The following is a 25,971-nucleotide window of genomic DNA, read 5'->3' on the forward strand; positions in this document are numbered from 1 at the left end:
CAGAGGCTGAAGCTCTCCAAACCTGTCATGAGGACTAAAAAACTGTGGAGCAACAAGTTGCTGGAGGAGCTTGGCACATGTTTACAGATGATACAATGAGGGCTGCTTCTAACAGGATGAGTTCATGGACACTGTCAACTCCTATATCCACTTCTGTGAGGACAGCATTGTGCCATCACACACCAGGGTGAGTTATAATAATGACAAACCCTGGTTTACTAAACTCAAAAAGCTGTGGCTAGAAAAGAGAAAGGTGTTTACAAGCAGAGACAGGGACTGCTACAGAAAGGCCAAGTACAGGTTCAGTAAAGAAGTGGACTTGCTAAACACCAGCACTGTGAGAAGATGCAGCAGCAGATCTCAGAGAACGACTCGGCCTCTGTGTGGAAACGTTTCAGGAAGACTTAAAACTAAAGACTAGAGTCACGTGGGCGTTGCAAGCAAGATGGCAGCTGGCTAGGAGTGCTCCTTCCACCGACATGATAATGTACTGAATATTGCAAATTCGTAGCTTATATTTTGGATCTTGTTTTTTTTTTCTCAATGCAAGCCTGCTGTCATCTTTGTAAAGAGAAGTAGCTCGAGACAGCCATGGCTCCGAAGCAAAATAGGGAGAAACTCGGCACCCGCAGTGGCTTGCAAGATGGGGGTGAACAACAAGGCCAAGCGGAACAGCGAGGCCAGGAATCTCCATATGCAGACAACGTGCTGACTGAAGTATTAAAAATTGGAAGTACGCTGCAGACTGTCGCGGCTGATATTACTTCGATTAAGACTAAACTGATGGAATTAACCACCGCAGTCACGGATGTGCAAGAACGGGTTACTGAGGCAGAGTCACGCATTTCTAGCGTGGAAGATGTTACAGCACGGCTGCAGACGGAGGAAACAAAAGTGAGCAAACGGTGTGAGGTTATGTGGGATCGCATACAAGCCCTCGAAAACTACGGCAAAAGGAACAATGTAAGAATTGTTGGATTAAGAGAAACTGTTGGTGCTGACGGGGCGTTGCTGAATAGCGTCCACAAGATGATGGCTGAGGGGCTTGGATTAAATATGGATGACCCCGAGTTTGAGATTGAGCGCACTCACCGGGCCCTGGCTCCTATGCCGGACCCGGACAAACCTCCGAGGCCAGTGCTCGTCCGGTTCCTGCGTCAGTCGGCAAAAGATAAAGTTATTACAGCCGCGAAAGTAAAACGCGGCTTTGAATGGGAAGGGAGTAGAGTGTCTGTGTTTCCCGACATGACAAAGGAGTTGGTGGAGAAGAGGAAGGCCTTTACAACGGTGAAACGAAAACTACAACAACACAATGCGCGGTACACCCTGGCGTTCCCGGCCACACTGAAGGTGAGATGGAAGGGAAGGAATCTGAGCTTCACATCGGCAGCAGCGGCGGAGAAGTTTTTCAACAACGGGAAGGAGGAAACGCGGAGGGTGGACTAGCTTTTAACTTGAGCTATGAACCAGATGTTGTGTAGTTGATAATTAGGTGGGAGAGGGGTCTGTGCAGCCTGCCAGCTGGGACGAAGCTACGAAGCTGGTCTGCATCTCTCATGGACCCGATAAGGTTTTGGTTTTGGTTTTCTGTTTTTTATGCTGCGTTGCAGCAAACTGCAAGTTTTTTTGTTTGTTTGTTTGCTTTTTTGTTTTGTTTTTTTTTGTTTTTTTTCTCCATTTCAAGTTGATAACAATGTTTTCTCTGTTCAGGGGTTTTGGCTGGTGGCAATTTCTGGGATTAGTCAGTTGGGAAGGGAGAATAATCACTCCAAAATGCAGGAGCACTGGTTCCAAATTATTGCTAATTTTCACGCAAAATGACAGGAAAATGTATTAGAATAATGACATGGAATATAAATGGATGTGGTAGTCCTGCAAAAAGACGTAAAATATGGTCTTATTTAAAAACAACACAAGCAGATGTAGTATTTCTACAGGAGACACATTTAAACCAAGGTGAAGAGTCAAAATTTAAAACTGGGTGGGCAGGTCACATTTTCTACAGCTCTTTCTCAAGTGCTCGCAATGGGGTTATCATCCTCATCAGAAGAAATATTAACTTTGTACTGGTAAAGGAATTTAAAGATGCAGAGGGAAGAATAATATGTGTTCTGGCACGGATTGAAGGTGCGATGATGATTCTTTGCAATATCTATGGTCCAAATAAGGGAGACCCACTTTTTTATCACAATGTTAATAAAATCGTGGGGGAGATGGAAGGACAAATTATTTTAGCTGGAGATTTTAATGAAGTAATGGATGGTGCCCTCGACAGGAGTAGTATCGGGAGCTCTGTTGGTAATAAAACCAGAGAGGCAGTCCACATGTTAAAAGACGACATGGGGCTGACAGATGTATGGCGATTAAGTAATCCAACTCAAAGGGAATACACCTTCTACTCTCATTCTCACAAATCCTTTTCTAGATTGGATTTTTTTCTGGTCTCAAATACTCTGCAATACAACTGTCTAACAAGTTGTGATATTAAGAGTATTGGGTTAACTGATCATGCAGCAGTGGAATTGTGTATTAAATTAGGCACAGAGAACAGAGTAGGATCTAGATGGCGAATCAATGCCTCCCTTTTATTGGATAAGTCCTTTCAGACCTTACTTGAGGAAGACCTCAAATATTTCTTCCAAATTAATATTGGAAGCACCAAACACATAGGAGCAGTGTGGGAAGCTTCTAAGGCATACATTCGGGGGTAGCTAATAGCATATGCTTCTAAAAAGAAGAAAGAAAGTTTAAATAAAATCCAAATATTGGAAAAAGAAATCAAATATAAAGAAAACCTGCTTTCAGGGGTTTACACAGAGCAACTATATAGGGATATATGTGGATTAAAATTTCAATTGAATGAGATATACAACGAAAAAGTTGCATATTCTATGCTTCGCCTGAATACTACATTTTATGAAGGTGGTGAAAAGAAAGGTAAAGTATTAGCAAGACAGGTTAAAAAACAGGATTTCTCAAACTTCTTTTCAGCTATTAAACATGAAAATAATTTGGTCACATCAATTAGAGAAATAAATGGGATATTCAAGAATTACTACAAAAGTTTATATACATCTACTGTTTCAGGAAATCAAACAGGTGAAAACCTTTTTCTGTCTAAACTGGACCTGCCCAACCTGCAACAGGATCAAATGGAATGGCTCGAGGGTCCGATTACTGAGGCAGAAATCAGAAAGGCAATAACTTTGATGAAAACGGGGAAATCACCGGGTAACGACGGCCTACCAGCTGAGTATTATAAAACATTTATTGACATTCTTGCTCCGGTCCTACAAAAAGTGTATAAAGAAGCTTTCGAAAATGGGCAGATCCCAGTATCATTAATACCAAAAAAAGATAAAGACAATACAGATCCATCAAATTACAGACCAATAAGCCTATTGAATTTGGACTGCAAAATACTTACAAAAGTTCTAGCCTTAAGGTTACAGCAGGTTTTGGGTGTCATCATACATCCAAATCAGACTGGATTTATGAAAACACACTCTTCCTCAGATAACATTCGAAAGCTACTCCATTTGATGTGGCCGAGCCAGTCTAAAGATACTCCAATAGCAGCTTTCTCCTTAGATGTGGAGAAGGCTTTTGACAAAGTTGAATGGAGCTTTCTTTTTTCAACCTTGTTGCAGTTCGGGTTTGGTCCACACTTTCTAAACTGGGTTAAAGTGCTATACAAAGAACCAAGGGCTGTGGTAATATCAAATGGTATGGTTTCACCTTTTTTAGTTTGTCACGTGGCGCTCGTCAGGGTTGTTCTTTAAGCCCCCTTTTGTTCTTAATTTTTATAGAAACATTGGCAGTGAGTATCAGATCAAACAAGGAGATTAAAGGCGTCATAGGTGGGCAGCAGGAACACAAACTCCTCCTCTATGCTGATGATATTCTTGCCATTATAACAGACCCACTTTTATCAGTGCCGCATTTAATGGACACCATAAATGCGTTCTCCGAGGTGTCAGGTTATACTATCAACTGGGGAAAGTCTGAAGTAATGCCACTATCACCACTATGCTATCCATACATGGTAGAAAAATTTAATTTTAAATGGGTACCTAGAGGGATGAAGTATCTTGGGATTAGGCTAAGCCAAGATATGGAGGACCTACCCCAACTTAATTTTGACCCAGTCCTTCTAAAAATGCAAACAAATATAGAAAAATGGGGCAAATTAAAAATCTCATTGTGGGGCAAAATAAATATTGTAAAAATGATCATAGCTCCCCAATTTAACTATGTAGTAATGATGTTACCAATTGCGATACCGTCCGGTTTTTTTAAACAGTATGAAGACTTAATTAAGCACTTTCTGTGGGATGGGAAAAGGGCAAGAATCAAGCTAAGTAAATTATATGCTCCTAGAGAGAAGGGTGGTTTAAGTTTACCTGATCCAAGATTATATTCAGTCTCATTCGAGATGGCAAAATTGGTTAATTACTGGGGAAAAAATGCAGCCGGACAGGAATGGCTAAGTATAGAGTCTGAGATTTATACTCCTTTTGATCCAAAAGGTATGTTGTCTCAAAGCTGCACTTCAACGAACCCAATTTTGTTTCATTCTAGTCAGGTTTGGCTCAATATACATAGAACTCCTGAAATATCACCTCATGTGCAGTTTTACTCATCTCTTTGGAACAATCCAGCTATTTCTATAGGGAAAAAAATTGTGTTTTGGAAATTGTGACAGTCTCATGGCATAAATGTTATTAGCAACTTATTTAAGGATGGGGAAATTATGTCCTATAGAGACCTTGTTCAAACATATAAATTGGAAGGGAAGGAAAATTTCTGGAGATATTTGCAAATTAGACATTGTGTGATGTCGAAGTTCAGAAGGGGACATGAAAATCTTGTTCTAAATTTCATAAATATGCCTCAGGAGCACCACACAGCATCATGTTTTTATAGGTTGGAAAACGATAATAGAAGTGGGGAATGTTCGAATATTAAAACTTTGTGGCAGAAAGATTTAAATGCACCAATTTCAAACGAAAAATGGATGGGCATTTTGGCGGAAAATGGGATTTATGTTAAGGAGGCGAGGAGCAAATGCATACAATATAAAATTCTGCATAGATATTATCATACTCCAACAAGATTACATCGTATGAAGCTTATGCCTGACTATCTCTGTTGGAAATGTAAAACTGAGGCGGGGACTTTCCTACATTGTTTTTGGGAATGTTCCCTTATAGCTCCTTTTTGGAAGGAAGTCGTCACACTCTTAAAAGGTTGGTCCGGACTAGAAGTGCCCTTAACTCCTGAATTGTGCTTGTTAAGAGACCGTTCTCATATTCCAAGAATTCATAATAATATTTTTACGGTTGTTATGGTTGGACTGGTAACTGCATCGAGGATTATCCTTAGGCACTGGAAGACTACAGCACGTCCTGAGCTAAAAGACTGGATCAGAGCAATGGCAGAGACTGCTTCCTATGAGTCCATGCTGAGTAAACTTAAAAATGATACAGAAGTCAAAGATGAACATTGGGACTACTTTTGGAGCTATTTGAAGCAAAAAGGAAATCATGACCATATTATCTTAATTTGAAGGACTTAACTGTGACCATCGGTCCAAATGTTACTTAACCGTCAATTTTATTTGCCTACTTCTGCGTTTCTTCTGTTGGAATCCTTTGTTATTTACTCTTTTCTTTCTTTTAGACTTGTAAGGGCAGGGGTGCACACCAGCAGTTTTTTTTTTGTTTTTTTTTGTGGGCATTTCTTTTTTTGTTTGTTTGTTTGCTTGTTTTTGTTTTGTTTTGTTTTGTTTTTTTCTCCCTCTTATACAGGTTTAAGTATATGTTGCAAAATCAATAAAAAACTTAAATGTCAAAAAACTAAAGACTAACCCCCTCTCCACTGACAACTTCTTCTTGGCCAACACCGTCAACGACTTTTACTGCCGTTTTTATGAGCCATCAAGCAGCCTTCATACCTCCACCAGCCCCAACAATAGAGACACCTTGGACACTAATTTTTGATTAAAGTGTTGTCTTCCAGTATGTTTCGCACTAAGTACCGAAGAAATTTTCTAATGTTGTAAATCTGCTCAACGTTTGGCAATAAAACCCTTTTCTGATTCTGATCCCTAATAAATTATGTAACAGCTGTTGACAGAGGAAGATCAAAGCTTCTTTAAACTGTATGAACCACAAAAAGCAGAGGGTCTGCTCTTCATCTGCTCGTCATCTGCTCTTCATCCACCAGCTCCTCTTCATCATGTTTTACCACCAGAGGAATTTGGGTTTTTATTTTTTCCTTTCTGTGGAACTGTAGGAGCAGACAGAGGAGAGTCAGAGACTAAGCATCAGATGGATCCAGTCTGGTCTCATATTGACACACATGTAACATCACATGGTCCAGTTTCACAAAGAGAAGTGAAAAATCAGCTGCATGGGAGATTTTTGGCAAATTTAATGTTTTTTAGGGTGCTGAATCCAAAAGTTATGTCCATTTCTCTCCATCATGTACAGTGTTTTTTGCAAAACATGAGGAGTTTACTACAATTAACTATGTATCATTGTTCTGCGATTCCTCAACTTCCGCTATGAACAAAATAAACCTGTTGGGACATGATCATTGCTCATCTGATCATCCTTACACTTTCTATTTTTATGTCTCTTGAGTCTCTATCTTAGAAATACTTGAATTAATGTAAGAAATCATTATTGGATATGGTTTTCTGACTCAAATATAGAACAGCAGATTTCAGTCTAAAAAGGGAAATTGTAAACTTTATTACACTAAAAACATGACTTTTGCCAGACAACCTGACGAGATGGCATTTTTAAATACTTTTTCCCAGTTTCAGTGAGAAAAAATCTATAAGAAACAGTAAATCAGTCCAGAAGTACTGGAGGAGGTCCAGAGGTGCACAAAGAGGCCACCTTAAAGATCTGACACATTTAAATTAGGTCTGGTTTTATTTCCATCATCCTTTTAGGAAGGATTGGATTTGTTATGTCACTGTAATATTCACATCATGTCAGTCACCTCCACACTGAACATTTCACACCAACTTTAACAACAGATGAAGAACAAGATGAACAGAGAGAACGAGGGAGGAAGAGGACATGATTCAGAGGAAGGATGGAGGAAGAAGACAAGAGGAAGACAAGAGGAAGGAGAGAGGAAGAATACATGACTCAGAGGAAGGACAAAGGAGAAGGGAAGGGATAAAATGCATAGAATTAAGGTCGCAGTTAGCCTGCGACTTTTGCATCCCCCAATTTTGGGGCAGGAATTGGCCGAGGTTTAGTAGTCCGTTGGGGCATTACGTGGGGATGCGCGTACTGCAACAGGGGTGGAGAGTGGAGAGTGGGTCATGCCATTCAAGGCATCATTTTTGCAGGTGAAGAAAGCTCTCTGTGGGGAACCACTGCTCCCCACTCCTAACTTTTCACTCCCATTTGTCCTGCAGACTGACACTTCGAGGGCTGGGGGCCGTTTTGTCCCAGCAGGTAAAAGAGGGTCCACCAGCCAGTGCTCTATATTAGCCTTTCTCTCACATATGTAGCGTGAGAGAAGGTATAACACTGTAGAAAAGGAGTGCCTGGCTATTCGGTGGGTGGTGCCGGGGAGGCAGGTAAGGCCACAGGTGGTGGCATTTAGACTTCTCACAGTCTCTTCTTTTTATAGCTGAAGCAAGAGGAGTGCCAGCTCTGAGCAGAGACTGTAGCTGTGCATAAAAACGTTGGGAAGCTGAACTGTGAGCACATTGTCTGTGTGTTGGGTCCATGTTACAAGTACATTACTCAGAGGAAGGAGAGAGGAAGAGAACAAGAGGAAGGACAGAGGAAGAGATAATTTTAATAGGAAGGAGAGAGGACGAGTACATGACTCAGAGGAAGAAGCTCTATCACTGACCTGTGGATTTCTTTGTATGTTGATTTTCGGCAGCCTGAGTTGTGGTAGTTTTATTGTCTCCTGAGGAGCAGACACACAGAGTGAGTCTCAGCTCAGAGTCCTGATGTAATTATTTCCACATCAGACACTTGAACACATCACATGACTCTGAACATGTTTGTAAAATACTGGAAACCAATCAGTGACAGTGATCAGAGCTGCCAGCTTCAGTTGTGTTGGAAAAGCAGCGATCATCAGACACACGTCAGTGAGTGTGATCCTCCATCATCTTCTCTGTCGTGTAACGAGCAGCTCTTCACTGCTGTTTGTAATCAGTTATTCTGGACAAACAGCTCTTACAGCAAACCTTCAATGATTCTACATATGTCACATTCCCATGATGCATCACAGGCTGTTTGATTGGATCGTATTCATTAACATAACATTATCTAATTGGATAAAATATTTAACTTGGAGCTGAACTGCTTTTCTGTGAGGATTCACAGTGTCAGTGGACACACTAAACACTTTCTGCAAACAGATGTTACTCTCACCTCTGACACTGAGAGTCACTGCTTTCTGTAGCAGCATGTGTCCATCCTTGTTGTAGACGGTGCAGGTGTAGACTCCACTGTCAGTGAGGTGGAGGTCTTTCAGGGTCAGACTGAGGTCTTTAGTTGTCAGTGGGTCTTTCTTCATCTCAGTGTGACCTTGTATGTGAGACTGACTCTGGTCTCTCTGATACGTGTGGACCGTCACATTCTCATGTCTCCACAGCAGAGTTACATCCACAGGCAGGTCGTCTTTGATTCTGAAGGGCAGAAGGACAGACTTTTCCCCCTGGGTCACCTCCACCATCTCCACCTGCAGAACTGACAGCATAACATGAACACAGACAGACATCAGTGAGGTTGATCCTCCATCATGTCCTCTGCTGTGTAACCAGCAGCTCCTGTTTTCAGTGTTTCTCTGACTTGGAGCTGAACTGTTGTGTGTTGATGTGAGAGGCTGCACAAACAGCTGTGCAGCTTTCTGCTGGTAATCAGTCAGACTTCTTCCTGGTTGCTGTTTGACTTTGTGACTGACTGTAATCATCACTTTTATGGATAGAGTTTCTAGGTGCAGTGAGGGGTGGAGGGTGTTGGGTTTGGTGGTGTCAGGATCTCGTGTCTTGTTGCAGATGATGTGGTTTTGTTTGCTTCATTGAGAGATGACCTCCAGCTCGTTCTGGGGACATTTACAGTTTAAAATGTGAGAAAGATCAAAGTGACTCTGAAGCTTCATCCATATGTTTCACATTTTAATTCTCTCTCATTTAATGAGCAGAGAAGGTTTCAGCAGCTCAGAGAGGCTGTAAGGAGACGGCTGAGGTGGTTCAAAATCTCATCAGGATGTTTCATAAATGTCCAACTGCTTCACTCAGAACACAGTTTGACCTCCAAACAGAAATCACTACACTCTGAAACTCTGAACACTAAAATTAAACCCTTAAAATCACACGACCAAATATTATACTGTACAGAGCTGACAGATGGACCAGAGGAGACTTTAATACTGACTGTTTAGATCCATCCACCAAACATAAACTGTTCTTACTCAGTGACCTTTGAACCTGAGGTCCAGTTCTTTGGCTCTAACCTGTAATGATGACAGAGGTTTTTCACACAGTAGAAAAAAAGGGAATATTTATGTTGTTGGATTCTGAAATTTAAACCAAACACTGATTCATCCTGTACTGTTCCAGATGTTGTTTTTATGCAATGTTGACTTTTTCATGACTTTTTCTGCCTATAATCGACTAAACTAAAAGTATATCAGAATCTCACTGAATCTCATCTTCATCCTGTTAGAATTAGACACAGCTGACTGCACAATGATGTAGGCTTGTTTGGTACATCATTCAGTAGGTGGAGGGACTTTTTAATCCATCACAGTACAGCAAACTAACATGTGAACTTCAAATGAGCAGTCCTTCCCTTTAAATCTAAGCTCCCTTCTTCCTCTCCTGTCCTGTATTTCTTAGCTCTCTTTCTTTTCTCTCTGTGTGTGAAATAAGCAGTTGAACCTTTAGCTGCAACACACTGTGAGTTCAGTTACTGTTGCATAAACCAAAAAAACAAAACACCTGCCTACTTATAACCCTTGATTTATTATCTTCTTTTTATGCAAAATCTCCTGGTGATTAATAAATGAACAGCATTTCCCTTCATGTGTTTCTTTTTAGGCTCAGATCGATTTGATGTTTGGAGGCTTGAAGTGATGTGAAATAATAACTCGACCCAAAAGCATTAAAGCAAAAGTAACGAGGATGTTTTGAAAATACAAGTAGAAACTACAGATAACTTTTTATATATGTAGGGAGTAAAAGTAAAAAGTAGTCAGAAAAAAAACTACTCAACTAAAGTACAGATACCTGAAAATTGTACTTAAGTACAGTAAAGAAGTATTTGTACTTTGTTACTTCCCACCTCTGGGTATAGGTAGGTATAGTAGTATATGAAAGTATATGAATATAAAACAAGCTCAAACTGAAAGAGCACAAAGAGCTATCAATTTAAAATATATTGGATCTAATAAACATTAGACTGTGACACAGTCCTACATATCAAACTGAGAAAACAGTCTGCTTTGATGGTGGACTTGTTCTGTTTTCCTACAGAGCACCACGTCATCTTCTTATATCAACATCTGCCAGTCTGTGTACAGGGAATGAGGAAACCCCGTTCATTTACTGAGATCAACAGCAGACTTTCCAGTGTAAGACTTCATAAATATGTGAACATGAGCTGACTCTGGAACAGCTTCTATACAATCATGGACTGTAAAACAGAGGCAGGAGCCACCCTCTCTCTCCTGCACTGTACGGCTCAACTCACATACAGCAAACCTGCACTGATTCCACATATGTCACATTCCCATGATGCATCACAGGCTGTTTGATTGAATCTTTTTCATTGAGGATTTGTAATGTGGACAAACAGATGTTACACTCACCTCTGACACTGAGAGTCACTGATTTCTGTAGCAGCATGTGTCCATCCTTGTTGTAGACGGTGCAGGTGTAGACTCCACTGTCAGTGAGGTGGAGGTCTTTCAGGGTCAGACTGAGGTCTCCAGTTGTCAGTGGGTCTTTCTTCATCTCTGCTCGTCCTTGTGGAACTTTCTTGTCTTCATGTTTCCACTCCACTGTGACGTCCTGAAGCTTGATATCAGTTGTAAATGGCAGCAGGACAGACTGAACCCCTTTAACTGTTTCCACCATCTGAACCTCAGGAACTGAGAGGAGAATATGAGACAGACAGACAGATGTCAGTGGTGGTGATCCTCTTTCCTCTTTCTTCTACAGTTATTTTAGTTTTATATTGTCAGAGTTTTATTTAGTGTGGATTTTTACATTTGAATTCATTTTAGTTTCACTGAGTTTCCAGAGTGGGTTTGTTCCTTTCACTTCAGTTTTAAGTTTTAATTTAGCTTTCATGACTTTCAATCTTAGTTTTAGTCTTTTTATTTTTGTTACTTTTTCATTTCATTCTCAAATTACTTACATAACCCGGTCTGCTTACTTCCACTTACGTAATATTAACCGACTCCATCCCTTCCTTACTCCCCATGCCTCTGCCATCCTTGTCCATAGTCTTATTGTTAGAGTGAATTGTTAATGTTTATCATTTTTATGCTTACCATCCATTTCTACATTGTTTAACTGTGGGATGAAAGCAGTTCCACAGTCCCCCTCCCCAGATTCTTGAGTTTTTGGGTGAGGGGCTGTAGGTTTGATTACAGAGACATCCTATCTGGAAGGTCTGTTTGATGTAAGCTTCCTGCCCAGCAGGAGGTCTCTCTCTCTCACACACACACACACACACACACACACACACACACACATATATACATACAGTGCCTCGTCTTTGTAACCAAGGGGGGTTAAGAGGGGAGGTACGTGTTGTAAACTATTGTGTGAACTGTAACAGTTTGTCAATAAATAGCTGCGAGGGAAGCTGCTCTTTGAAGGACTTTGGGCTGGAGACAGGTTAGGAGCGTGAGCTCCAAGAGCTGGTTCTTGACCAAAGGCCTCCCTTGCGCAAGTAATCGATCGAACACTGTTGCCTTGTTTTTCTTTCATGGGAATAAGTCCTGGATACAGCGGGGTCTGAGTTTAGACCCAACACTTATTACGTCCCGTATTGATTACTGCAATTCCCTCTTATTTGGTCTTCTCTAAAAGGTCCCTTCATAAACTCCAACTTCTTCAAAATTCTGCAGTTCGGGTCATAACTCATACTCCGTCAAGAGTTAATATTACACCTAGGGATGGGTATCGAAAACCGGTTCTTGTTGAGAACCGGTTCCCACTGTTTCAATTCCTTGGAATCGTTTGCCATTTTTGCAAACGATTCCCTTATCGATTCCAGTCGCCCCGAATGACGTCACCACGTTGCGGAGCGTCATTTACCTGGCAGGAAACATGGTGGCTCAAACGCTAAAAAGTTTGGTTATACTTTACGAGAACGGATGACAACAGGGCAACTTGCAATACTTGCAAAGTAGATATTTCATTTAAAGGAGGAAACACTACGAATATGCAAAAGCATTTGCTCACAAAACACGTGATGACCTTAAATGAATGTCGTGTTTTTAATTCCGCTCCAGACTCGTGAATCTCAACCCAGCAGCAGCGGTAACGTTTGCACGTCCTCTCCCGTTAATGCGGCAGGTAAATAATCAACTAACAGTGCATATTATGTTAGCGCGATCTGCCTTATTACAAAACCTGCCATTACTGTGCATTTAGGTGACCATGATGAGAGAGACAGACAGAGTCTGGCTGGCGCTCGCTGGCAGTTCTCGCTGCAGTCTACCGGTAGCGTCTCCTTTCAGCCCAGGATAGACGAATGTCACCGAGCAGTGACTAAGTTTGTGGTCAAAGGCTTGCCCAGGATTTTCTGTAAGTGAATGTGTTTAATTGTAGGCAGGGACATTACTGGATATTCTTGTGTAATTGCTACAGAATAATTTATGTTATACTTTGTTATTGCTACAGAAGAATATTTATTTTATTGTTTTACATTTACATTTTTTTCCCCGGGGACCCTGTGACACCCCATTGAAGAGCCGTAGGCTGTGGATCTTTTAAGATCTCACTGTTGGGTTTGTAAGGCCATGTTACTCCTAAATTTCTATCTTGTTCAAAGAGAAGATATAAAACAAAGTTCTAAGCTAATCGACCTTAGTGTTCTCCTTTTTTTAAAAAAAAGAATCGATAAAGAATCGAATCGTTAAACAGAATCGAAAATGGAATCAGAATCGTGAAAATATTATCAATACCCATCCCTAATTACACCAGTTCTTCAGCAGCTTCACTGGTTGCCCATATAAGCCAGGATAAAGTTTAAAATCTTACTTCTCACGTACAAGTGTATCCATAAATCTGCTCCTTCCTATTTGTGTGACCTGCTTCATATCACCACTGTCTCCAGCCCTCTCAGATCCTCATCTGCTATTCATCTTACTGCTCTGTCCGCACGTCTCATCACTATGGGGAACAGAACCTTCGGTCGCTCTGCTCCTCGGCTCTGGAACTCTCTTCCTCCAGCCATAAGAAAAATAGACTCTCTTCCCGCATTTAAGTCACAGCTCAAAACACATCTGTTCAAACTGGCTTATTTGCTTTAGTGCTGATTTTATCTGTTGTCAAGTTCTGTTTTGCAATTTTAACTTATTGTATGTATTTTATAACTATTGCTCCTTTTATTAACTTTGTTCTTTTGTAAGGTGACCTCAAATAAAATGTATCATTATTATTATTATTATTATTATTATTATAACTCTATACACATTTTATAATGTGGACAAACAGCTGTTACACTTGCCTCTGACACTGAGAGTCACTGATTTCCGTAGCAGCATGTGTTTTGCTAATAGTTAGTCATGCATAAATCTATTGGAGATTATGTATCGGAATTTCAGGAGCGGGACCACGGCTCCAAACACACTCCTTCCGGCTGCCATCTATATAGGTTCCCCCAGTTCTGCAAGCTGATCATTCTCGTTTACGTGCCCCACCCTCCCTCCATCCTTCTTCTCCATTCTTCACCTTCTTTGCTTCTGTTTAGTACATGGGGATCTGCCAGGCCCGTGAGCCATCGCCAGTCCCCTTCGAGGCCTTCCCCAAACCGCAGCTCAATTCATGTCAAAGCATTCACTTTTACCTACTAAAACGCTGTCAAGCCTAAAATGAGGACGTGGGCCCAGCTAGTGAAATGAAATATAAGGGATGAAAAAATGAAAATTGGGTAATGTTTAAACTTTGCCTTTAATTTTATGCATGCTGAGATAGAAAGAGGAACTGCTGAGACTGATTGTGAAATATGCCAACAATGTGCAAGAAGGTCCTGAGTAGGGCTGGGCCATATTATACCGTTCCCGGTAATACCGGTAAAATGTTAGGCAACGATAAGAAAATGAAATATCGCGATAGAATATGGGTAAAACGCACATGCGCAGTGCCTTTGTTTTCATACGCACATGGCCGATTGTTGAGTGAAACGTATGAACCAGAATTGGTTTGTAAAAATGGTGCAACTTCAGTGCTGTGGAACTGGTTTGGGTTTGTCCGTCAGATACACAACAAAGCACATTTTTTTGTAGAACATGCAAGCGGCCATCGTTATAGGGCTTTGGAGTTGACGTCACGCCGCGGAGCGCGGCGCCATTTTCGGGGTCTACGAATCAAAAGAGACACAGTGTTGGAACGACGACGACAAGAATCATGCTTAAAAGCAGCTCCAAAGAAAACGGACTGTATAGAGACCGATTGCGTCCAGAGGCGAAGCAGCGGTACTTGCAGAAAATTGCGTGCATTGGAAATGTGGACCCGTATGAAACACTGCCGTGGAGTAGAAACCCTGAAGAGCAACCGCTATAGCCTGACATATTTTTGTACCTTATCTGTGGAGTCAGCGCGTACAAGTCGTCATTCAAACAAAGGTAAGTCAGCTCAAGTACTGCGTGTGAAATGCGTTTGATTTCCCTGCAAACATCCAGATTAGTGCAGCATAAATTCATTCATGAGGGGAAATTACAGTGAGAACATGTGGAGGCTGTTAGAGGGATAACATAGTGAGTTCAGTGCATTGATGTGACATTGTCCTGAAGGATTTAGTTATTCTTTATGGTTAAAGAAATTGCACTGATTTATTCATATTTATTATAAATAATTCTAATTATACATCTTGCTTCAATATTTGTATCGTGTCACTAAAAATACATTTTATTTTAATTTTATACATTGATTAATGACCTGCAGAATCTCCTTATCATATTAAGTGATTCATAATTGTCACTTTATGCTTTCTCCATCTCTAAAGTGATGACATCCTTGCATTACATACTTTAGGTTCATTTTCTGCAGGCAGGTTTCTGACAGAGAACAGGCAGATTTACCCTATAAAATGCAGCGTTTTATAGATGGACACATAAAGAAATGAAAAATTACATGTATGTGCTAACTTTCTAAACACTTTGTTACATTTATGATAAAGTAGATAAAACACATAGTTCTTCTCTTTAATTGAACTTTGTCTGTGTGTGTTTCAGGTGCTGCACTCTCAAAGACTGAATGAACCAGCATTGCAGCCATGGGTCACTGTGAGCATCACAGGGAAGGTTGAAGCCGCCCACTGCACCTGTATGGCCGGAGTCGTGGAGACCTGCACCCATGTCGCTGCTCTTCAGTTTAATCTAGAAGCAACAGTGTTGATCCGTGGCACAAGGCCTGTTACAGATGAACCTCCATACTGGGTTTTGCTGGGTTATGTGACCAAGATACAGTCAGTGGTTGGCCATAAGATAGACTTCTCCTCTTCAGCTGCCCAAAAAAAGGCTCTTGATCAAAACATAAACAGACCATCCGTATTGAAAGGTAAAAGGAGCCGTCCTCAAAAAAGGAAAATCCCACCTGCTACTGTGGAGGAGTTGTCACTGCTATAGTGCCATAATGTTTTATCTAGGGGTCTAGATTTATGCCTGAAGTGCACTGCCATGTAAATAATTTGCATTTACTGAATATGTACTGACTGAGTACCACTGTTCAAAAATTGAATAAAGAAACGGTAACATCGATACACGAGCTGCCTCATGTTGCTTCCAGGTTAAAGAATGAAAAGACAAACCCTTTTCAAGATTATTCTCTTGCCGGTCGTGCGATCGAGTATTGCAGCCGACCGCACAGCAAATACGAACCATGGCTGTTGTGTGTGCCTTCGCTCCCTTTTCACTTGCTAGACCCCGAAAATGGCGGATCGGGCCAAAATCCTTTCCACGCCCACCCCTGTGACATCACGCTCCAAAGCCCTATTGCCGTATTTGTCGGAATGAGGTGCTCGTAAATCTGGGAGTAATCTGGGTCCTAAACTCCGTTCACTTCAGGTCCCAATTGTCGAACCAACACTGCAGCATCACTGAGAGTTAAAAACTGTCTAAATTCTTTCATCTTTAATAAAATGATCAGCATTGCTGCTTTACCAGGTGTTTAACATCCAGGCATCCATGAAAACAGAATTTATTACATTTAACGGAGTTAGAAGTTAGCAGGAAGCTAGCGGAAGTTAGCTCGCTAGTTTCGCTAGTTACCTAAACATGATATAGCATGTTCTTACTGAGAGATTTCTGAAAAAATTCAAACGTACTGCTCTGCTATCACTTCCAACATAAATGAAGACAGGAAACTAAACAGCAGTGACGTTTGTAGGGTTACTGAAGTTGGGCTAGCTGGTATATAATGATGTGCTACGTGATCGCTGGCGACACAGGTATGTTAGCATAACATAAACATTGAAGCTGGAGGATCAATGCTAACACTTTTCCACTCGATAAAAGTTAACGTGAGGGTTCCTGGTGGTTAGAGACAAATGCAATCGCATAGCAGGATGCTGTAAACGGACCAAACTTCAGTCAGGAGAACAACTGAGATAATCCATCCACAATACGAGGTTAGTCATTAATATACTGCAGCAACACGGGAATAGAGCAGCTGTGATAGAATACAGCATTAATGAATCAATGGTACAGAAGTGGAGGAAGCAAGAAGAATGAGTTGAATAAAGTTTGATTTATCTGACTGCTTTGTTTCGCTTAATGTGCCTTATAATCCCGTGCACCTTATGGTCCGAAAAATACATATTTGGCTTTTTTATTTGGCACACTGCAGTTTAATATTGCAAAGCACCTCTTTTTAACTTCAGTGGATATTATACATGGTTATGCTCAAGATATGTCAGCTCATTTCTACTGGAAATGCCTTTTGGTTAAACTTTCAGCAAGGAATTTGCATTTCACTGTTAAATGTTTATATAGCTTTAATGCCTATAAAAACAGCTTCTTGTTTAAGTGAAAATAAATGGATCTGGGTTTTTTTGCGCTAGTAAAGTTGTGGAGTTGTATTTTGTCTCGCATCAATTATATCGTCAGTTATATCGTTATAGCAAATTTTCAAATATATATCGTGATAAATATTTTTGGCCATATCGCCCTGCTCTAGTCCTGAGTTCAATTCCACCATCAGGCCGGGGTCTTTCCGTGTGGACTTTGCATGTTCTCCATGTGTTTGTGTGGACTACCTCCCACAGTCCAAATAAAGAGGATCGGTTAATTGACTAATCTAAATTGCCCATAGGTGTGAATGGTTGTGTCTCTGTGTGTTAGCCCTGTGACAGACTGGCGACCTGTCCAGGTTGTACCCTGCCTCTCGCCCTATGACAGCTGGGATAGGCTCAAGCCCCACTGAAAAGGATAAGTGGAAGCGAATAGATGGATGGGTGTGTATTTGTACATATTGGAATTTTGAACTGAGCACTTCAAAAACACTTTGTATAGAGCACTACTGCACCAGCACTGTAAATAAACTCAATGAGCTTTCATTCCTGAGTCCTGCGTTTGAGGTCAGTCAGACAAACCATGAAAGCTTGATCTCATCTGTCAGTCATTAGAAACAGGGATACTGCAATGTATTTATGATTTTAACTAAATTACTATGTGCAGTATTTTCAGTTCTATGTTTTCCTCTTTAACCACAGGTGAGCCAATCAAAGGTAACAACACAAAACATTTAACAGGAAATATTTAAATCCTCTCTTCATTTGCTGCTCTCTGGTTATTTGTGGCATAACTTAAACATTTAATATAAAATATTTGTCTCAAAAAGCATTGCACTGTGACACAGTCCTACATATCAAACTGAGAAAACAGTCTGCTTTGATGGTGGACTTGTTCTGTTTTCCTACAGAGCACCACGTCATCTTCTTATATCAACATCTGCCAGTCTGTGTACAGGGAATGAGGAAACCCCGTTCATTTACTGAGATCAACAGCAGACTTTCCAGTGTAAGACTTCATAAATATGTGAACATGAGCTGATTCTGGAACAGCTTCTATACAATCATGGACTGTAAAACAGAGGCAGGAGCCACCCTCTCTCTCCTGCACTGTACGGCTCAACTCACATACAGCAAACCTGCACTGATTCTACATATGTCACATTCCCATGATGCATCACAGGCTGTTTGATTGGATCTTTTTCATTGAGGATTTGTAATGTGGACAAACAGATGTTAATCTCACCTCTGACACTGAGAGTCACTGATTTCTGTAGCAGCATGTCTCCATCCTTGTTGTAGATGGTGCAGGTGTAGACTCCACTGTCAGTGAGGTGGAGGTCTTTCAGGGTCAGACTGAGGTCTCCAGTTCTCAGTGGGTCTTTCTTCATCTCTGCTCGTCCTTGTGGAACTTTCCTGTCTTCATGTTTCCACTCCGCTGTGACGTCCTGAAGCTTGATATCAGTTGTAAATGGCAGCAGGACAGACTGAACCCCTTTAACTGTTTCCACCATCTGAACCTCAGGAACTGAGAGGAGAATATGAGACAGACAGACAGATGTCAGTGAAGGTGATCCTCCATCATCTACAGTTATTATAGTTTGATACTTTCATTGTTTTTATTTAGTGTTGGCCTTTTCTTTTGAGTTCAGTTTAGTTTCTGTCAGTTTCCAGAGTGGGTTTGCTCCTTTCACTTTTGTTTTGATTGTGTGTAAATGTTTAGTTTTTGTTTAACTTTTATTACGTGAACTCTTAGTTTTAGTCTCTATACTTATTTTTGTTACTTATAAATCTATAACTATTTTGGACGGAGGACAAACAGCTGTAACACTCACCTCTGACACTGAGAGTCACTGATTTCCGTAGCAGCATGTGTCCATCCTTGTTGTAGACGGTGCAGGTGTAGACTCCACTGTCAGTGAGGTGGAGGTCTTTCAGGGTCAGACTGAGGTCTTTAGTGTTCAGTGGGTCTTTCTTCATCTCAGTGCGCTGTTTCTGATCTTGGCCCTTTAAGTGACACTGGTCTTTACCAATCTGATACTCATGGACCATCTTGTTTTTGTGTTTCCACTCCACTTTGACATCCTGGGTGAAGCCTTCTTTGATTTTAAAGGGCAGCAGGACAAACTCCTTCCCCTGTGTCACCTCCACCATCTCCAGCTGGTACTCTAAAGAGAAAACAGAGGAGAACATAGTCAGAGAGACAACATCCTTTACATCTAGATGACTCATTGTAGAGACGTCAGGTCTGAACTTCCTGGAGCCAGGAGATTTTCTGACTGAGGCCAGACCCACAAAATCAGACACTTCCTTTGATAGATCCAAATCTTGTACCGGTTAAAGGACTCAGTATAAGATTTGGGGACCGATGAGCTACTAGAAGATGGATCTTCAAAGTCCTCATCCCCACAATGTTGTGCACCTGGAGACTAAACACCATCAGACTCTTCTCTCTCTCTCTTCTTCTTTTTTACATTTTTCATGTAAATATTCTGTTTGGTTCTTCATTTGTGTGTTTTTAGTGTTTATGTTTTATAATTGTACTTTTCTTAAGTGTTTTTAGTCTACTTCTTAGTTCTTGGTTGTATTAGAGTTTAGTTTTTCTCTCAGTGTTTCTTCTTCCATTTTTTGTGTGTCTGCATTTCCATGTTTAGTTATCACTTCTCACTTCCTGCTTTATTGGATAGTTATTCATCCCTTTCTCTTTACTGTGAGTTTTACTTCCCTCATCTTATTATCTGTTCTTTTACATCTGTGTCTCATTTTCCCAACTGTCTCTACTCCCCTGATTACCCTTCTCTGTGTGTATATATAGTGCTGATTTCTCTCAGTCCTGGTCAAAACATCAACTCTACTTCTCAGTGTCTTTCCTTCATGTACTTCTGCTGTTTGTCTTCTATTTCCTTCATCCCAGTGCATTTCCAAGTTCCATGTTCCGCTAGTTATGGTTATTAATTTTCTTTTAGACTTTATATGTTCCCCTATTTGACTTTCCTCTAAAACAGCCTAACAAAGATTCAAATCCTCTCTTCATTTAGAGCTCTCTGGTTATTTGTGCCATAACTTCAACATTAAATATAAAACAAGCTCAAACTGAAAGAGCACAAAGAGCTATCAATTTAAAATATATTGGAATTAATAAACATTAGACTGTGACACAGTCCTACATATCAAACTGAGAAAACAGTCTGCTCTGATGGTGGACTTGTTCTGTTTTCCTACAGAGCACCACGTCATCTTCTTATATCAACATCTGCCAGTCTGTGTACAGGGAATGAGGAAACCCCGTTCATTTACTGAGATCAACAGCAGACTTTCCAGTGTAAGACGTCATAAATATGTGAACATGAGCTGACTCTGGAACAGCTTCTATACAATCATGGACTGTAAAACAGAGGCAGGAGCCACCCTCTCTCTCCTGCACTGTATGCATTAGTGATGGGAGTTCCGGCTCTTTTTAGAGAACCAGCTCTTTCGGCTCAAAACCTGTTCTTCAGGTTGTTTTGTTGCTTTAATTAATTTATTATCAACAACAATATAGAATCATACACAAAAGGTATTACTAATGTAAAAACAACGCGGTTTCATATATATATATATATATGTGTGTGTGTGTGTGTGTGTGTGTGTATATAGTGGAACCCCAACTTACGAATACCCCATTTAACGAAAAATTCAAGTTACGAAGGCACTGAACGGCAATATTTCTGCCCGTGTTACGGCAAAATGCCCGTGTAACGACATCCGCTGGCTCTGATTGGCTGAGCCTACAATGCCCACAATGCCTTCCGAATCATGTTACAACCCCTTGAACGTTGTTCTGGTTAGCAATTAGCCTATAGCCTAAAGTTCAGCATCGCCTCACTGAAAAGGCGCCATGGGTGCTTCGACTTATGAAAATTTTCGACTTACGAAAGACCCTGGGGAACGGGTTAATTTCGTAAGTCGGGGTTCCACTGTACATACATATATATCCAGTGTTGGGAAGGTTACTTTTGAAATGTATTCCACTACAGATTACAGATTACATGCCCCAAAATGTATTTTGTAACGTATTCCGTTACGTTGCTCAATGAGAGTAACGTATTCTAAATACTTTGGATTAGTTAATATATTATCATGCTTTTTACAACTACGTGAATGTACTATTGCTGTGTGATTTATTACTGTTACTGAAGGGCCGCGGCTCCGAACCGTAGTAAAGGGACCTCTGGCTAATACATCGGGTTCCGTGTCGGGCTCGTAACCAACAACCAGCTTTACTTTGTTGTGTGGGTCAACTTTGCTAGCGAGAGACAGAGAGAGGCGTTGAAAGGCTGCTCCAACGGAAGTTATTGTTTCGGAGGAAAACACGAACACAGTGTACAGTCGAGTCTTAATAGCTTACTTACAACTGGGCTCGTCAGGCACTCTTCTTGGCTGCAGTGGTTATTATTATATTTACATGCTTCCAGCTCCCGTTTCTGCTCGGTGACAGCTCGTACTTTTCCACTTCCTTTTTCTCCCTCCTCTTGCTCACAGACACATAACGGGTATGGCAGTCCGTTCTCCCTGCAGCACGGACTACACTGTCCATGATGCTACATTCTTTAGGGCTATGCCTGTAGCATTCTGCCTATTAGCTTAGCACAACAACAACAACAAAAAGGCACTCTCTCACCCAGGAAACACGCAGAGAGAGAGCGCGTCACCCTGTAACCATGGCAACCGTAACGCTGCCGCCTGGAATAACAGAACACAGCTGTCAAACAAACCCAAACAGTCCTGACTCGCGATAATATGAAACAGGAAAGTACCGCCGTGTAATCCATTTATTTCAACAAAGTAACTGTATTCTAAATACCACCTTTTTAAACGGTGACTGTAATGGAACACAGTTACTCATATTTAGTATTGTGGCGAGCTCAGGAACAGAGGAGACAGAGGTTTCGTTCGGGAGCACCCGTTTATTTAATCCCTGCCGACAACACAGGCGCGAGCTCCCTGCTCAGCGCGGCAACAACCCACAGGGCGCCCTCTGACCCCGGAAGGCCACCTCGTCGCAGCGAGAGGGCGTCACCTGTCACCATGGCAACAAAACAAACATAAGTTTAAACAGAACTATAATAACAGAACCCGAACACAGCCCTGACCCGCTACATAGCCCCCACCTAAGGGGTCAGTCGTCCCCGACAGCCCCATTACCCCACAAAAAGTCCTGTAAGTGTCCGGGTGCCTTCTTCTGGCGCACCGGCCGGTCTCGACCGGCGGGGGAAAGTCACTCGGATCAGAACCTGGGGTGTCACCAGCGTCCCCTGCCCCGGTGTCTGCCGGAGCGAGCTGTCGGTACGGCGAGAGTCTATCCTGGTGCAACACCACCAGGCGCCCCGGGCCCGGCATGCGAACACGGTACACCACTTCCGTTAGCCGCTCCACGACCTCCGCCGGCCCTTGCCAGTGACTGCAGAGCTTGGGGGACACTCCTCTCTTGCGAAACGGGCAGTACGCCCAAACCTTGTCGCCAGGCACGAAAGCCCCTCCCCGGCACTTAGTGTCGTAGGCCCTTTTCTGTCGTACTCCGGCGCTGGCCTGGGCCTGGCGGGTGTAGTCATGAACCACCTGCAGCCGCTCCCTCAGCCTCCTGTAGCAGTCTCTGGCCACCAACACGCGCCGGTTCTCTGCCTCGGGGACGGGGAAAGGGCCTAGGACGTCTCCTCCCGCTCTCTCCATCGGGGCCCCCACCCGATGCTGCTGTCGGGGGGCAGTGAAGCATTGAGTGGAGCCCTTCCGTGCCGTACCGGTGTCACAGCAGTGCACATGACGTTCCACATCCCGTCGACAGCCAGGCCAGTAGAACCGTCCCCTGAGACGGCGGAGAGTTTTAGCATTTCCATAGTGGCCGGCCCCACCGAGCCGTGGACGAGCTCGAGCACCTGCGACCGCAGCGACCGAGGCACCAACAACTGCAGGAGATCTCTGCCCTGCCCGGGGGCCCGCCATCTCCGGTACAGGAGGCCGTCGTGGGTCTCCAGGTTGTTGTACTGGGAGTAGTAGGCCTTCACTTTGGGCCCCTGTCCTGACACCCCTGTCCAGCCTGGGCGTCGTGCTGCCTCCAGCCAGGCCCCCACCTGAACCAACGTAGCATCAGCCTCCTGCTCCTGCTTCAGCTGCTGCATGGTCAACGAGAGCCATCCCCCTCCGCCGGCTGTGGCCTGAGCAGTAGCCACGCCCCGTGCCTCCTGGGCCCGCTCTCCCTGCCGTTTCGAGAGGGGCAGTTGGCGTGGGCGCAGACAGATGGGTTGAGCAGAGCCGGTGTCGATGGTGTGCTGAACCAGCCGAGTCTGCCTGCAGTCTCCGGTTCCCTGCTTCTGACCGCACTGGAGGGCCAGAGTCTCTGTACCAAGAGTGATAGCCAGCTTCGCGGTGTCAACGCAGGCCCCCCAGCGGGTCAGCAGATCAAGGCCGATGATGCACTGTTCTTGGATGTCAGCAAGCCAGAAGTCATGCACCAGCTCCAGATCCTTCACTCGGATCCGCAACGGTTTCTTCCCCAGCATGTCAGTTCTCTCCCCCGTCACTGTCATCAGCTGGGTGTCGGTGGGTGACCAACCCATCACAAGCGGCCCGGATGCTCCGGGAAACACACCAGGTCGTATTAGGGAAATGGTGGACCCCGTGTCCACCAGGGCCTGGCAGGGCTGGTCCTCAACACAGCAGCTCAGGTAGAGTCCCTGGAGGTGCCCGACTAGGCCCGCCACCGTGCATCGTTCTTGGAGGGGGGCAGGACGCTGGAGCGGTGGTCCCCTCGCTGTGACGCTCCCCCTCTCATCCCCCTGAGGCCACATAGTTCTGGCCTTCGGGGCGGGCGCCAGGCAGTCACGTGCCACGTGGCCAGGCTCATCACACCGGTAACAGCGGTCGGTCGGTCGACGGGGATGCCTCCAGGGCGCTGAGGGCTGCAGCTGGCATACCTCCGGGACCTCCCCCTCCCCGTCATAGTCTGCGGCTCTGATCTGAGGGTAGTTTGGGGGGCGCACCTGCTGGTTAGGTGGTGAGGTGAGCACCAGCTCGGCCCTTTCAGCCTCAAGGAGCGCCTCACGGAGGGTTTGAGGCATGGCCAGGCGGACGTGTTGGCGTAGTCGCTCCGGGAAAAGTCCTCGCAGGAAAGCATGCAGGCTAAGCTCCTCACGGGCTGCTGCTGGGAACTCTGGGTAGCCATGACGAGCATACAGCAACACATCCGCTGCAAAAGTGCCCAGGCTCTCCCCCGGCCTACGGCTCCGGTTGGTCAGCTGCTCCCTGCTCTGATCAGTGGAGTGCCGCTGCCCGAATCGCCTCTCGAGTGCTATGGTGAGGGCCTGGAGCTCACGCTGCTCTGACGCGGCTAGGTCAAGGAGTACCTGTAGTGCGTCTCCTTCCAATGCTAGCGCTAGGTGTGTGGCAGCCTCTTCGTCGCTCCAGCCATTATGTCTCGCGGCTAGCCGTACTTGTGAGAGGTAGGGCTCTAGCGGGGTTAGCCCGTTATATTTCGGTACCTTAGCTGGCGTTGCAGGCATCACTGCTTGCTGTCGGGGGCCCGGTGTGTCGGCCGACGGAGGCAGCCCATGAAGCATTGCTCCAGCGTCTGTTGCGACGGGCCGCCGCCGCGGTGCGCTCGCGCCGTCGGGACCCGTCGGTGGACTTACATGGCCGCTAGCTTCCTCTCTCTTTAATCGCCGGCTTCCAAAGCAGCGAATACTCTCCTCGACGGCTTGCTCCAGCCTCTGAGTGTCTCTCTCCATTCCGGCGAGGGTGAGCTATCCCACTTCTGACACCAATGTGGCGAGCTCAGGAACAGAGGAGACAGAGGTTTCGTTCGGGAGCACCCGTTTATTTAATCCCTGCCGACAACACAGGCGCGAGCTCCCTGCTCAGCGCGGCAACAACCCACAGGGCGCCCTCTGACCCCGGAAGGCCACCTCGTCGCAGCGAGAGGGCGTCACCTGTCACCATGGCAACAAAACAAACATAAGTTTAAACAGAACTATAATAACAGAACCCGAACACAGCCCTGACCCGCTACAGTATTTTAAATACGTAACAGCGGTACATGTATTCCGTTACTCCCCAACACTGTATGTACATATGTATATATATATGTATACATATATATATACGGTTGCCCCAAGAGACAAAGCACGTACAAAATCCAAAGCACATTTCTAGCGTTAACTGAACTTCCAAAACAGAGCTACCTAGATCACTTAAATTACACAATTGAAAGCATATGTGTATGGTTTGTGTATTTATATACAAACACTCATATATATATTCAAATAATTTAAAAAAAATCTTCATTTATCTGTTACTAGCACACACCAAATCCGGTCGTTGGTACTTCCTGGCTTGTGTAGCCACTAGGTAACAAAAGCTCAACACTGGAGCACTTCCGTTGTGTTTTGGAGTTTGTACGTGCTTTGTCTCTATTTGCCACTGTAAATATACTTTTATTTATTCACTCCACATAAAATGTAATAAATAAACTATAAAATACAAAAACCAACTATTTACATTTCACATTTAACTATTTACATTTTCAGATTTTTCCTTTTAAACTAATTTAAAGTGAAACAACACAAAACACTACAAACCACAACACAATAAAATATAAATTAAAATATGCAAAACAAAAAGAAGATGCACATTCTCTGTCATATGGGCCTGGGATGATTTTTTGGGAGAGTGTTTTACTGCTTGGAATTGCATACATAGGATT

The 25,971-nt window shown here is 43.3% G+C and overlaps 1 protein-coding gene across 1 annotated transcript in view; it reads right to left on the minus strand.

The window, feature by feature from the left end:
* Positions 1-8,271: 8,271 nt before the first annotated feature.
* Positions 8,272-25,971, minus strand: part of LOC112844690 (titin) — a 46,945-nt gene continuing 29,245 nt past the window's right edge. Inside the window, exons 6-9 of the mRNA XM_025904323.1 lie at positions 19,073-19,405; positions 18,484-18,765; positions 10,861-11,142; positions 8,272-8,738 (exon numbers count right to left, since the gene is read on the minus strand). Coding sequence (XP_025760108.1) covers positions 8,272-8,738; positions 10,861-11,142; positions 18,484-18,765; positions 19,073-19,405 — 1,364 coding nt within the window. The remainder of the gene's footprint in view (positions 8,739-10,860; positions 11,143-18,483; positions 18,766-19,072; positions 19,406-25,971) is intronic.

Source organism: Oreochromis niloticus, unplaced genomic scaffold, assembly GCF_001858045.2.
Source record: "Oreochromis niloticus isolate F11D_XX unplaced genomic scaffold, O_niloticus_UMD_NMBU tig00000744_pilon, whole genome shotgun sequence".
Classification (NCBI taxonomy): domain Eukaryota; kingdom Metazoa; phylum Chordata; class Actinopteri; order Cichliformes; family Cichlidae; genus Oreochromis; species Oreochromis niloticus.